A 12,775-nucleotide genomic window follows, 5' to 3' on the forward strand; every position below is an offset into this window, starting at 1 on the left:
TGTTAGTATTGCTGGAGAACCTTCTCCATAGGTAATGGCCTTCATGTGTCTCCTTCAAACTCCTGCTGTTGTTGATAGTTTTTGAATTGTGATTTCATTTGTTATAAGTTTTCATTTTTTCATAAAAATTTTTTTCATAAGTTTTCATTGTTATAAGATTTCATTTGTTATAAGTATTTGTTATAAGTATTAGAAACACTCTTTGTTCATATGCTTCAGGGAATGCGCTTTCAGGTGGCTTCAGGTGGCTTCAGGGTGGCTTCAGGGAATGAGACAGCAGGACTTTGGGGTAGTGTTTTCCTTTGTCACCAATGTAGTTGGTTTTTAAGTTCCTTTACCTTTTTTCCTCATTTCACAGTACTGGAATATATATTTGTAGTGTGCTCTAATAGTCTATGGGCCTAAGGTTGGATCCGTTCTTAAGTCACTAACGACCCATTTTTTCTTACCTTAATTGAATATCTAACCTAAAGTAAACAAGGTAGTGTTTTAGGATCCTCAAAGGAGATCTGTTCAGCTGCCTGTGAGTACAACAATCAGGACTTCACAGCGAGTTGCTTTAAAAAGGTGGCGCTAACATTAGTTTTGCTTTTCATGTGTGCTGAAGTCTGGCAGCACCCATAAGTAGTTGGTAGCTTCCTGATGTTTTCTTCTCTTCTTTAGGCACCTGCCTCTCTATCGGACTCGTGCAAAGAACATGGAAGAGGTGGACATACGTGGTAAGCTAGATATAAAAGTTCTGGTTTATATCCTCGTTAGCTTTTGGATAACAGCAGTAGATACTGCATTTTTAAAACTTGGCCTGTGGGGCAAAACTATATTTCATTGTGTGCTGTATCTATTTTTTGAACCAAAAGTGATTACATTATGTGAAGTGTTTTTAACCTTTGAACTCTGGAATGTATTTGGTAGTTTCAAAACCAGCAATAGCTGTATTGTAAAGTGCTTTAACCTGTAGGGATATGCTTATACAAGATGAGAAATAAAGGATGAGTAAGCATTTTAGTCCTTTCTATAAAATTGTACGTTACCAGCCTTAGAAACTGATGGCTGTGTGCAGTGCAAGGATGTTTTACAAATTACACTGACTTAACCAAAGCAGCAAAGAGTAAGCCTCAAATTCTGATGAGCAGTGCCATGAAATGTAGATCATTGTAGCTGGTTTTAAACTTGCTTGTACTTAATGCTGCTTGTTATCTCTTTTGAAGTTTGGATTGTTCAGAGGAAGAACACTGTGCCGTGCCTGACCCCAGTAACACCATCATCTTGCCTTTCAACTGCATGTCATACACTGCCACAAACCAGGATTTTATCCAGCACCTTTCTGCCTTGATAGTTCAGACTGCGCAGAGATCACCCCACTCCTTTACAGAGAATAAAGGAAGCCCTCTGTGTGATTCCAGAACCACAGACAAAGAAGATGGATATTTTGAAATGGGACTTCATGAAGGAGATCAGACTTTTGAGTTCAACACAACTTCAGATACTCAATCATCTGACAGCACAGCAGTGAAGAGCGTTGACATAGTCAAAATTCTCTGGAGTTTCACTATTCACATTCATAAGGGATTCAGGCAGTTTGCTTCCTGTTTGGTTTTGACTGATGATCTGCTAGCTGTGTTTGAGATTCTTCCTCAGGAATTGAGAGGAAATTGCCAGCATATCCCCTCTGCCTTGAAATTAATGCTATGTTTTCCATACACTGATATAGCAGAATTTGGATTTTTCATGCCAGAAATCTGTTTAACACTGAAGCTGAAAAACAGCAATAACTGCTTGCTTGTTGTTTCAGACTCCCAGAATCTTCAAGATTTTTATTCCTGTTTGCACACGTGTTCTCAACACTGCACATCAGTGTTACTAAGCTCCACAATATACTGTGGAAATGCAAACCTCCGAGAGTTTCTTTGTCAGCTTATGGAATTGAATTGCATTCCATCAGAGGATGTGGAGATAAAAGGTTGTTTCCTAACATACCTTGTTTACGGGAGCAAAAACAATGTTCAAAAAACCTTGCATCATCCAGAGCCAGCTGGCAATAACAAAGCATGGTCAAAAAATGTTTTGTGTTCAGCACTTTATTCTTCGATGTACAAGTCTTCTGACCAGGGCCCCTGTGTGTTCTATCCCTGTTGGGTGTTTCTAACACCCCAGCATTTGTACATAGTCAAAGTGGATTTCAGTTTACTGCCAAGCAAATGGGTAGGCACAGAAGACTTGAGAAGTGTTCTTATGCTGAATAGGATTCCGTTAGCATCAGTCGTGCTACATCCGACTCACGTGTCTGTTCAACAGAAGGGTTCATTTTTGGATGGGCATGTGTTGGAGTTGCTCATTGGATACAGATTTGTTACAGCGGTGTTTGTTCTACCTCACGAGAAATTCCACTTTCTAAGAATTTATAGTCTCTTAAGGACACTCCTGCAGGATGTTAAGACTATTGTTATTTTCAAAGCTTCAAACAAATCAGATGCTGCAAGAAATCACGCTTTGGAGTCAAACAGACATGGTCCATCAGCAAGGTAACAATTCCCATAAAAGATTTATTGCATGGTATTGAAGGTAAGGTGGCTTTGCCACTGTTTGCAGTTGTTATTGCAGTTGGTTTCACTTGTAGACCACTTTGATTCTGCTGTTCTTTGCTTTGTGTGACTGGTTATCCTGGAATGTACCTGTCAACCTTTTTTCTTGAAATATTCTGTGGTTACAATTTAAAATGTATTTTCTTATGGAAGGAGTCTTTGTGTTTCAGGTGCTTGAAGGCTGATGCCATAACAGATAGTGATGCTTAAGAGAAGTCATTTAGAGTAAATTAAGAATAGAAGTTGCCTGTTCCCAGTTGTTGAATGACTAAGTATGAATTTTTGCTGGGGAGAGCTGTGTATTTCCTGAAATTTTGATGATATTTTCTGGATCTCTTTTGTCTCCTAGCTTTTCCAAGCCTCATCTGACTCTGTCATCTTTATATCCATCTGAATTTCTTATGCAGAAGATTACAGAAGATAACCAGGTTCCAATTCACCTACATGTTTCTGCATCTCTGCAGCATGTGGCTGGGCTGAAAGGAAGTGCCCTAGTTGAATTTTTCCATGGCAACATTGCAGAGGTATTACACCTAGCCTGGGTATATAAAAATATGACTTGACCTTTCAGTATTAGAAAATATTTTAAAAAGTGAAAAACCTTTCCTGATCAAACTTGAAAAGCTAAGCTGAAGCAAACCTGGAAACTTTTTGGTCAAAAACCTGTTTATGTGACTGTCTTTTGAGGCCCCTACTGCAGTGATTGTGGTCCTGGCAGGCATATTTTGCCTTCAGGATCCTTGATGCAGAGACAGAAAGTACACTAGTATATCTTGAAAATGACTATTCCAAGATGTTCGTATTTTTCTTTTAAAATGATAAAATGAAAGAATCAACAGAGTGGAATTACTAGCTACACTGTGTCCTGACTTTTTGGGTAATATAGGTTCATGAATACAACACAGCATGTGCATGGCTCTAGGGACTCCAAAAACATGAGCATATAAACCTGTAATTCAGAAATTAGGTTTATTGGCTGTGGAAGATTAAGTTTAAAAGTACAGTTCTAACTTAAATTCATGAGGTGGTGTTTGAAGTGATAAATCACTGCGTTTCTAGTAAAAATGTCAATTGAAAAGCTTAGTAAGAAATAGATGCTTTTATTATTGCCTTTTTTCTTAAGTATTCTAAAGTAAGCATAATTTGTATGTTGTACTTTTCTTTGCACTGGGAGAAGTTGATAAAAAAAAAAAAAAAAAGCAGGTGACTCCTTTGAAAGCTCACAGCACTCATCAGGCTAGAAGCTGGAAAGATGCCTGGCTGGAACAGCAGCTGTAGTGATGAGCTGTGCTTCCATCGCTTCCATCCTTTCTTAAGGATCCTTACATCCAGATTTGGAGTTGCATTGTGAAGGCTTGATAGGCCTGAGGTGTGGGAGGCACTGCTCATCTGTTGATAAAATTGTCTTTTGTTTGTTTTAGAAAGCGTCTTGTGCATTAGTTATTTCTTTTCTTTGTCAGGAAATGGGGAATAATTAGACCATGACAGAAAAATAATTTTCTCTTACACATAACCAAGGCACTTTCAGTAGACAGCTATTGTAGATGTGCTTAGCAGCTAGAGGTAAACTTCTGCTCTCACTATAGCACATGCTTCAAAAGTTTTGAAACTTTTACTAGTAATCTAAAGCTGCCTCTGGGATGGTAAAGCTGTCTGAAAGGTCAAAATGTGCAAGTGACTTGCGAAATACAATCTACGTCTTAGGTGGAAAATGAAGAGCTGAGGCATCTCATGTGGTCTTCAGTTCTGTTTTACAAAACTCCCAATGTGGAAGTGATGGCTTGTGTGCTTCTCTCAACAAAAGCTATTTACTTTCTGTTGGACGATTCTTTCATTCATGCGGATGAGCATCAGTTAGGTAAGAGAGCTATTAATTTTGATCCTCTGGTAAGGTTGAGCTTAATCCCCATCTGTTTGCATTGAGTTTAACTACCAGTTTTGGCTGATCATCCTGGTTGAGGAAGAGTGGCACAATCTGCCCTCTGCAAAGTGCTTGCATGGGGATTTTATCTTCAAAGCTGCACGTTTGGGTTCTTGAGTCATGGCTGCTTGTCAGACAAACCCTTTTATGTGCCATTGTGTCCTTGCTTCCCTCTGATGTTATTTGATAATCCCCAACATCATCTGGGTAGGTAAAGGCCGTTTTAAGAGAGCAGAATGGTAAGTGAATAGAATGAAACTCACTGTGCATTCAGTTCATACGAGTGATTTGTAAATTTTATCTGCCGGTCTAAATCTGCGATGCAGTTCTTCAAGAAATAATGTTAACAAGGAGATACAGTGCTTGAGAAATCAACCACTATTCCTGCCTTCTTCCTAATTTCTTTCTTTGTGTGATACATTTTCTGGATATAGAAGTTACACTCATGGAAAGGAGTATCATCATTCTTTTTCGTTTGACTTTATTGTATCTTCAACAGAGTTTTGGAACGAAGAACACTCAGATTGTGAAAATGACTCTTTCCACCTCTCTTGCTGCTTTGTGTTAAAACTTAATGATCTGCAGTCAGTAAATGTTGGCCTGTTTGACCAATACTTCAGAATTACTGGTGAGTACATCTTGTGCTTCAAGTTTTTCCAGGTCAATATCATGTGTTTAGTCTTACTTGATATGGATTCTTCTCTTGATTAGGGAGCTGAATTTTTTTTGCTGCTTTTTCTTAAGAGGAGCTAATGTAATGCTGATGATGCTGTATGAGTAGGCTTGCAACATCTTGTAATTGAGGTATCAAGGAAGCTTTTAATGTCAATGAATTGGTCCCACAAATGCTTTTAAAAATTCTTCAGTCTTGGTGACAGATCAGAAAGGAATTCTAAAGACTTTCTTGTTGTTCTGAGGCTTTGGCTTGCAATGAAGAGTAAGATCAAAGTTCTGTCCACCTTGCAAGACATGTAGTTAGTTGATGGTTGACTTTTTGGATGGAAAAGGAGACTTTAGTTTCCATAAGATGAGAATGTCAACTTAAAATTTAGTTGAAGTAATGTAGGTAAATTTTGAGGCTGTATTACTTTGTTGTAGACTACCACTACCTGTGAGCCATATGTTTCTATGTTCTGAAGTGTCTTTCTAATTGTCTTGTGACCTTGATCGGGAAAAATTATTGAAAATGATTTAAAGAAAGCTTCCATATAGCTAGTATACGAAGAAAGCTGAGGGCAATTTTTCTGTAAGATAAATTGTAAAATAGTCAAACAGTTTGTGTGCATCATTTTAAATGAAGAGAAATTAGATTCTCTATTTTTGAGGGGGTTTCCTGAATAACGATGCATGTTTTGGGGAGAAATAATGCTTGCAAGAAATTATTTTGGTGACAGTTGCATGTTGGTGAAGTTATGGTAATGTCCCGTATAGATGTATGAACGGTTTATTTTCTGTATTCTATTCAGGACACTCTGCAGATCATATTGTCACTTGCCTAACAAGAGACAGTTACAACACTCATGCTTTCATGCAGCAGCTTATGGCAGTTCTGTCATTGCTTGCACGCACACCTTCACCAGAGCCAATAGATAAAGACTTCTACTCCGAATTTGGGAGTAAAAACACTGGTAAGTGGTCTTTTCTACATGGCTGGAGCTATTTGGGCTTGGTACTAAGAGCATCAGCTAAACTACTGCTTTGAACTGTGTTTTCTATGTAGTAGTTTAGCTCCCACTGCAAGTTTCAACCTAGAAAGACTTGTAAGTCTGTTATCAAAGGACAGTGAACATAATAAAGCCTAAAAGTTATTGTTTTCCTTGCTTGGTCAGATGAAGGAATCCTGTCATTCTGAGAGAGTGTAGTGAAGTGAAAACCAGACCTTGCTGAGGCACATTAAGTTCAGTTCCAATGTCAGGTTAAACATTTATGCTTAGAATTCTGAATATTTTATTCACAAATTAAAATGACATTTTCCTGAAGAATGATTATTAGTGTAACTGCTCTAAGGAGAAGGTCTGTAAGCCCAGAAAGTGCAAGGTCGGGTGATAGTAGTCAGACCTTCCTAAGACCAGTCAATATATATGGAAAAAAGCAGATAGGCTTCCTTCAAGTTTTGCTGTTTTCTATTTAAGTTCTTACAGGGAGTAAGAGTCTGCAGTATTACTTCCTGTCATTCCAGAACCTAACACTGAAGGAGAGGAATGTGCTCATCAATCAGGGGTATATAAGCAATGGAGGGGGTATCAAAGCAATTAATGTAGAGGTTTTGTTTTTTGTTTTTATTTTCTGTCTTTTGTCTGCTTGAAAGATGTAGGAAGCTTGTGTTCAGTGATCTGATGATGCTTGCAGTCAGTTCAGAACTAGGGAGTGGGAAGGAGGAAGCAGAGGAAATCAGTTGGTAAGAAGGTGGGTAGTCTGATATGAGAATTCAGCTGTTTCCTTCTGCCTCTCTTGCTATCAGCCTGAACTAGTTGTGGTGAGAAAGTTGCAGAAATATAGGTAGGTTAATGCAAGAGACTTCAGTAGACAAATGCAATCCAAATAAAAATTATTCCAGTATTGTGAGGGAAAACCATACATGCATAAATGTTAACTTGATTTTTTTCCAGATCCAGCCAACTACCCAATGTTGTTACCTATCCTCATGCATTTAAGAAAGTATTGTATAGTACTGAAGTGGAAGTATAACAGTGTATTCTTATTCTTGCAGGAAAAATGGAAAATTATGAACTGATTCACTCAAGCAGAGTAAAATTTATTTATCCCAATGAAGAGGAGATTGGGGACCTTGCTTTTCTAGTGGCAGAGAAGATGGATGATTTGACTAATCTTCAGTCCCTCAATATCCTTCTGTATGTGTTGGCATTTCAAGTAAATCATGTTGAAGGATCTACCCAAAACACTAGTTCACTTCAACCTAAAACACTTATATTAACCAGCTCTGATTTGTTTCTCTTTGATGAAGATTACATCAGTTACCCACTACCTGAATTTGCGAAGGAACCACCAAAGAGAGATAAGTATCAGCTTGCAGATGGAAGAAGAATCCGGGATTTAGATAGAGTCCTTATGGGTTATCAGACATATCCACAGGCCCTTACCTTTGTGTTTGATGATGTTCAGAATCAGGATCTGATGCAGAACTTAACACTGGATCACTTTGGAGACACTGATAATACCCCAAAGGGTAATGTTAAACAAGAAGGCAGCAGGAGCAGAGAGATCCAGTGGTACATCTTTATCCCAAGTGCAGAAAGCCGAGAGAAGTTAATTTCATTGCTTGCAAGACAGTGGGAGATACTGTGTGGTAGGGAGCTGCCTTTGGAACTCACTGGGTAATTACTGCACAGCTAAGTGATTTCAGTGTCTATTATAAAGTAAAGCACAGCATTTAAATAGAGTCTGTCAAATTCTGTATTTTTATTAAGGAGCTGAACTGGACTCCCTTGCTCCCTAGTGCAGTGAACATTTAATAGTCCATACAAATATTCTGAAGTGTTAGCTAGGGATTTAACTTTTTGTAAAGTATTTTTTATGCAACAGTATATAGTGAAAAAAACTCATGAGACATCCTGGGAAACTGTATGGAAAAAATAAGGAGTCAACACTAGATATGCTGTCTTCTAGGGCTGTTAAGGTTTCTGCTGTTTCTCTGTATATATCAGTCTTGATGTTCTATACAAATTCTAATGTGTAAATAATGGTAAATGCTTGTGTAAGTTCAAGTGCAATGTTCTTTGTACAAGATGTATTTTGGGTATGCTGCTAATGCTTATTATTTAATGACCTTAGTTTTACGTATTTTTTTCCTTTCTGAGGCCAAATGTAATTATTTGCTGCCAATTGTGAACTTAACAGTAAAATTTGAGTGACAGGCAGGTGACACTTTCTCATGAGATTAGTCTGAGCATTCTTTTTTCTTAGCCTAGGGAAAAGAATTGCCTGTGAAAGTCTACTCAGAAAAGTCTGTTCAGTGTAGTCTTGAAAATGGAAATACACAACATGGCTATACAACTGTTGTCAGCAAATAATTAATTTACCTCTGAACACCAAGTCTTTTGCCTATTTTGTCAATACAAATAAAGTGTAATTTGACAGTTTTCTCTTGGCCTTGTCTTTATTCAAGTATACCTTTTGTGTTTGCAGAATACTATATGGTAGTTCAGTGGCACACTTTGTTCCTTGAGTGTATTGTAAAGTATGAAATATGCAGGAAGAATAAAGAAGAAAATTTAGTATAGAAAATACATGCTGGTCCAGAAGTAAAGCTGAGTTGTGGAAAGTGAGGGTCTGCAGCTTTTAAACACAGTTCCAAGAGGATTCACTTCAAGTCTTTTTGCTGCTCCATCAGACGGTAGGAATTTGCTTTCCAAATTGTCATCTGTAACTTCAGATACTATTGTGCCCAGCAAGTTCTAGCCTCCTATGACGGGGAAAAACAAAACACCAAACTACTCACTATTGTGAAGACTAATTCCAAGACTTTGAGTGTTTTGCATCTGCAGGGGTTAAGAAGGGAAGGATGGTTTTGATGTACATGGCCGGCTGATGCTGCCTAAAACTGATGCTCCCTTAAAAAATGTAAAGAAACCTAGGTTGGGAGATATCTAACTGTCACACTCAGAACAGGGCAGAGTTCAAATGCACTGAGTTCCTGTTCCAAACAAGTCTTGAGCATCTCCAGGAATGGCAAGTTTTTTTCTGCCTCAAGGCATTTAAGCTTCAAACAAAAATATTCTTGAGATTTCAGGTAACAAGACCTCCTTTAAGCTGTTAAAATATTCCCATTTGTGTCAGATACAATCCAAAGAATGGGTACAATTTCCCTTTAAGCATGGTAAGCACTGATCATATTAAGATGAATGAATGTTCAGTAGTTTTTTAGTTACGTAATACAGTATTTCCTCATTCTTACATTTAGTATCTCACCTATGGTGTGATGAGATTTATTTTCATGGCATTTATCTCCATTATCTTTTATATTCTGCCAGGTGAAGCATGGTCTAGACAAAGTAGGTGCAAACTGGCTTCACTGACGCTAGGTCCAGTTCATTTCTGTGTGTATATATATATATTTTTAAAACAAAAAAAGAACACTCTTCTGTTGTGGTAATTCAGATGTTTGCTCCCCTATTCTTTGGCCCATGTTAAAACCTGATGGAGTTACGGTACTTTGTGCGTTCACATTTCTGGTTGTTAAAGTTCAATGTTCAGCTGAAAAATTGTTCACTGTTGTCCCTTGGCACCAGTCTCTTGTCTTTGTCTGCTATATTTTAATTAAATCCCCACTTTTAGAAACAAATAGCAGTATTTGAATTTTCCTTGAAAATGCAGTCCTTCATCTTGCCTTCATCTTGGATTCTATAAATTAGCTGATTGTGTCATTTTCTGTTTTCTACAATTAGCTCGTACAGAATGTTCTGCAGACTGAAGAAGCTTTGTAAGCGGTTTTGGACACACAGAACAGCTTTGATTTCTTCCTCTCTCTTTCCAAGAGTGCTATGAAGCCCTGCATGCTCATTTCTCTTCAGGTTGTCTTCAAATCTGTTACAGTTTCAAACTCTGTTCAGTGTTAAGACAGTATTGAAGTTGATAAAGTTGGGACTGGATGTATACATAGGCAGGTGGGAAGACCTTTTTTCAAGAAAATACCTCCTAAATGATCTTAGTCTTTCATAGTCTGGCTTTCCAACTGATATAGGTTTACGTAACCCTAGGGAAGACCCATGCATTTGTGCTTGGTGTCATCTGCTGAGGATCTGGTCAAAGGTTTTAAAATTTCCCTTGTATTACAATTGAAAATTTGTACATGAATCTCACTAGGAAGGAGAGTGAATGAGGTGGTGACCTGAGCTCAGCCATGCTTTCTTTGTAAGGTGAAATGACAGCCTGACCTGCATCCTGTCTGCTCCGTGTCCATTCCCATGCTGTTTTTACAGCCCTGTGATCTCTTGGCTGCAGATGTACTAAATGGTGATGTATTTATATCAGCCCGTTTAATTTGTTTTCCTGGTCTTGACAACTTTAAGTTTTATTTAAAAAAAAAAAAAAAAAAAGGAATAACACAATGCCACTTCTAGCTTGCATGCATCTGATTCAAAAGTTTACTTCTATGGTATTAATCTTCAGACATACACAGTCTAAGGAGAAGTGGCAACAGGAGGAAAAGCACAAAGTTGTGGTTTAGAGCAGACAGGCTACAAACTTCTGTTTCCTGCTGTCTACCTGATAATGGAGGGACATTTAGTAACGTGGTGAGCTAAAACTGGCTGTGGAATAAGGGAGGATATGAAACACCAGGAAGGTGCTGAGGAATGTGTGTGGCCAGCTCTGAAAAAGACAGTGGATGCTTAAAGAAAAGCCTAGTGCCAGGTAAGCTGGGCAGCAGGACCTCATGAGTTCAGACTTTAAAAGTCTCTCGTAGGGGATGACGAGAACTGGCTCGGAGGCTGAGCTGTTCAAGCAGCGCCTGCTCACATCAGTATGACCCAAAAGGCCGTGTATTTTCTGTGGTGCTGCTGCGTAACCTTTGTGTACTCTTACGTATGAGGGACAAAAAGGGCCTATAATGTGTTTGGTGAAAGTTTTAGCAAACTATTTGCCAAGGTTTGTACTGAAAAACAAATCTAAACCACTGCATAATGATTTACCTCTGGTTCGTGACAAAACCAAAGCAGTACTTCCAACTGAAAAAAAAAAAAAAAAAAAAAAAAAGTAGCTTTTAGGGTGGTTTTAGGGTATCAGTGTGATAAAACAGCAATTTGTGCTAATTAACAGGAGGGTGCTGATACTACTGTGTGACTTTTATCCCTCAGGATTCCAAAAGCCAAGCTTATTTCTCTCCACTACTTACCTTAAAGATCCTAGAGAGTGCTCAAGAAACTATTTTCAAAGTTTTTATAAAGCATTAGTCACTTTAATGCTATCCAAATCAATGGAAGTTCAAGAGATTGTTTTCGACAGAATAAATCCTCCAGGACTTCTTCAAAATCTTGTTAATCCTAACCTGATATTTCTTAATTTTTCTTTCTCTTCACAGCCTCTTGTCTCCTGAGATGACAGGTCGCAACTCACTAGTCACTTGTCCCAAGGACAAATTTTCTTTGCCCCCTCTCAGAGATTTTTTTTAATGTCTGAAATAATACAACTTTATGGCTAGCTCACCAGATCTGGATATTATTAATCCTTAGGGATCTATTGAGGTTGTTTTTCAATGTTGGCCTCTGTACTTCCTCAGCACCTTCTTGGTGTAATGAGCTTCATACCCCCACTTTTTCCACAGCAATTTTTAGCACGTTTTGTTACTGAACTGCAGCATCTAATTCATACTGAAATACCTGTGGGGAGTTCAGAACCTGACTCTCCCAGCAAAATCCCAGGCCGCTGCTTAATAGATGGGAAAGGTATAAAAGTAAAACAGAGAGATGGGAATATTTAGCAGGCCTTCCCTGCAGGAGCATGTGTAAAAGAACTCAGAGTCAACAGCAGTGAGTAGGGCAGGACTTACAGCATTTATGATCTGACATTTGTGCCGCTACCCTTCCAGGCTTTGCACTAACAAGATGTGAGCAGCCGCGATCATTTCTTCCTGAATCACAAGGCCACGCTGTGCTCAGGCAGCTCCACCTGTCTGCCTGGAATGGGCCAGCACTGTGTCTGAGTCTCTGCACCAGCAGCCTCAGGGGTGTGCTCAGCAAGTACGGCACAGCTGGCCCTGCTCTTACACACAGGCACTCGTGGCTTGGGCTGTTTAATCCCTTAGCAGTACCTGGGAAGGCTCGCAGCTTCTCAGACGCTTGTGATTCAGAGTGAAGAGACTTTATGCTCCTTCCTAGCTTTCCCAGCAGACTGGAACGAGTTTGTTTCTCTCTGCTGAAGTAACCAAATAGTCCACACAGAAGCTATGGTAGACTGGATGGTAAATCATTTGTCTTGGTTCTGTAGTTCCAGTAAAGATTGCTTATACAGAAGATTTCAATAGCAGGAAATTGCCCAAGCTAGCCAGGGCTGCACACGCTTCACAGCAGAGGGCTGGTGACTGAGCATTTTAAAATGCAGCGTGACTGTCATGGGAGGCTGGAAGTTCGTGTATGTATCCTTTGCCTTTAGCCAGGCACGGGATTTTTTTCCCCTGGAATAGATTAGCTTTGACCAGCGGAGTTTTTCAATTCTGAATGTTAATGTGGTCATGGAAGAAGCATGTGTCGTGGTCTAGACAAGCTGGTTCAGAAGATTCAACCTTTCATAAACTCATAAAACAAAAAGGCTGAGT

At 38.9% G+C, this 12,775-nt stretch overlaps 1 protein-coding gene across 5 annotated transcripts in view; it reads left to right on the forward strand.

Annotated features, from left to right (window-relative positions):
* The window catches only part of NISCH (nischarin), a 29,098-nt gene extending 20,492 nt beyond the window's left edge, over window positions 1-8,606 (forward strand). Inside the window, exons 15-23 of one of the 5 annotated variants that reach the window (XM_035338042.1) lie at window positions 664-719; window positions 1,209-2,522; window positions 2,932-3,106; window positions 4,287-4,440; window positions 5,003-5,131; window positions 5,970-6,131; window positions 6,645-6,723; window positions 6,812-6,909; window positions 7,214-7,252. In XM_035338042.1, the coding sequence (XP_035193933.1) occupies window positions 664-719; window positions 1,209-2,522; window positions 2,932-3,106; window positions 4,287-4,440; window positions 5,003-5,131; window positions 5,970-6,131; window positions 6,645-6,723; window positions 6,812-6,905 (2,163 nt within the window). In that variant the 3' untranslated portion in view covers window positions 6,906-6,909; window positions 7,214-7,252. Of the gene's footprint in view, window positions 1-663; window positions 720-1,208; window positions 2,523-2,931; window positions 3,107-4,286; window positions 4,441-5,002; window positions 5,132-5,969; window positions 6,132-6,644; window positions 6,724-6,811; window positions 6,911-7,213 lie in introns of those variants that run through there. The other 4 variants (XR_004754218.1, XM_035338041.1, XM_035338043.1 and 1 more) reach the window with 4 other exon arrangements.
* The last annotated feature ends 4,169 nt before the right edge of the window (window positions 8,607-12,775 follow it).

Source organism: Oxyura jamaicensis, chromosome 12 (genome assembly GCF_011077185.1).
Source record: "Oxyura jamaicensis isolate SHBP4307 breed ruddy duck chromosome 12, BPBGC_Ojam_1.0, whole genome shotgun sequence".
NCBI classification, from domain to species: domain Eukaryota; kingdom Metazoa; phylum Chordata; class Aves; order Anseriformes; family Anatidae; genus Oxyura; species Oxyura jamaicensis.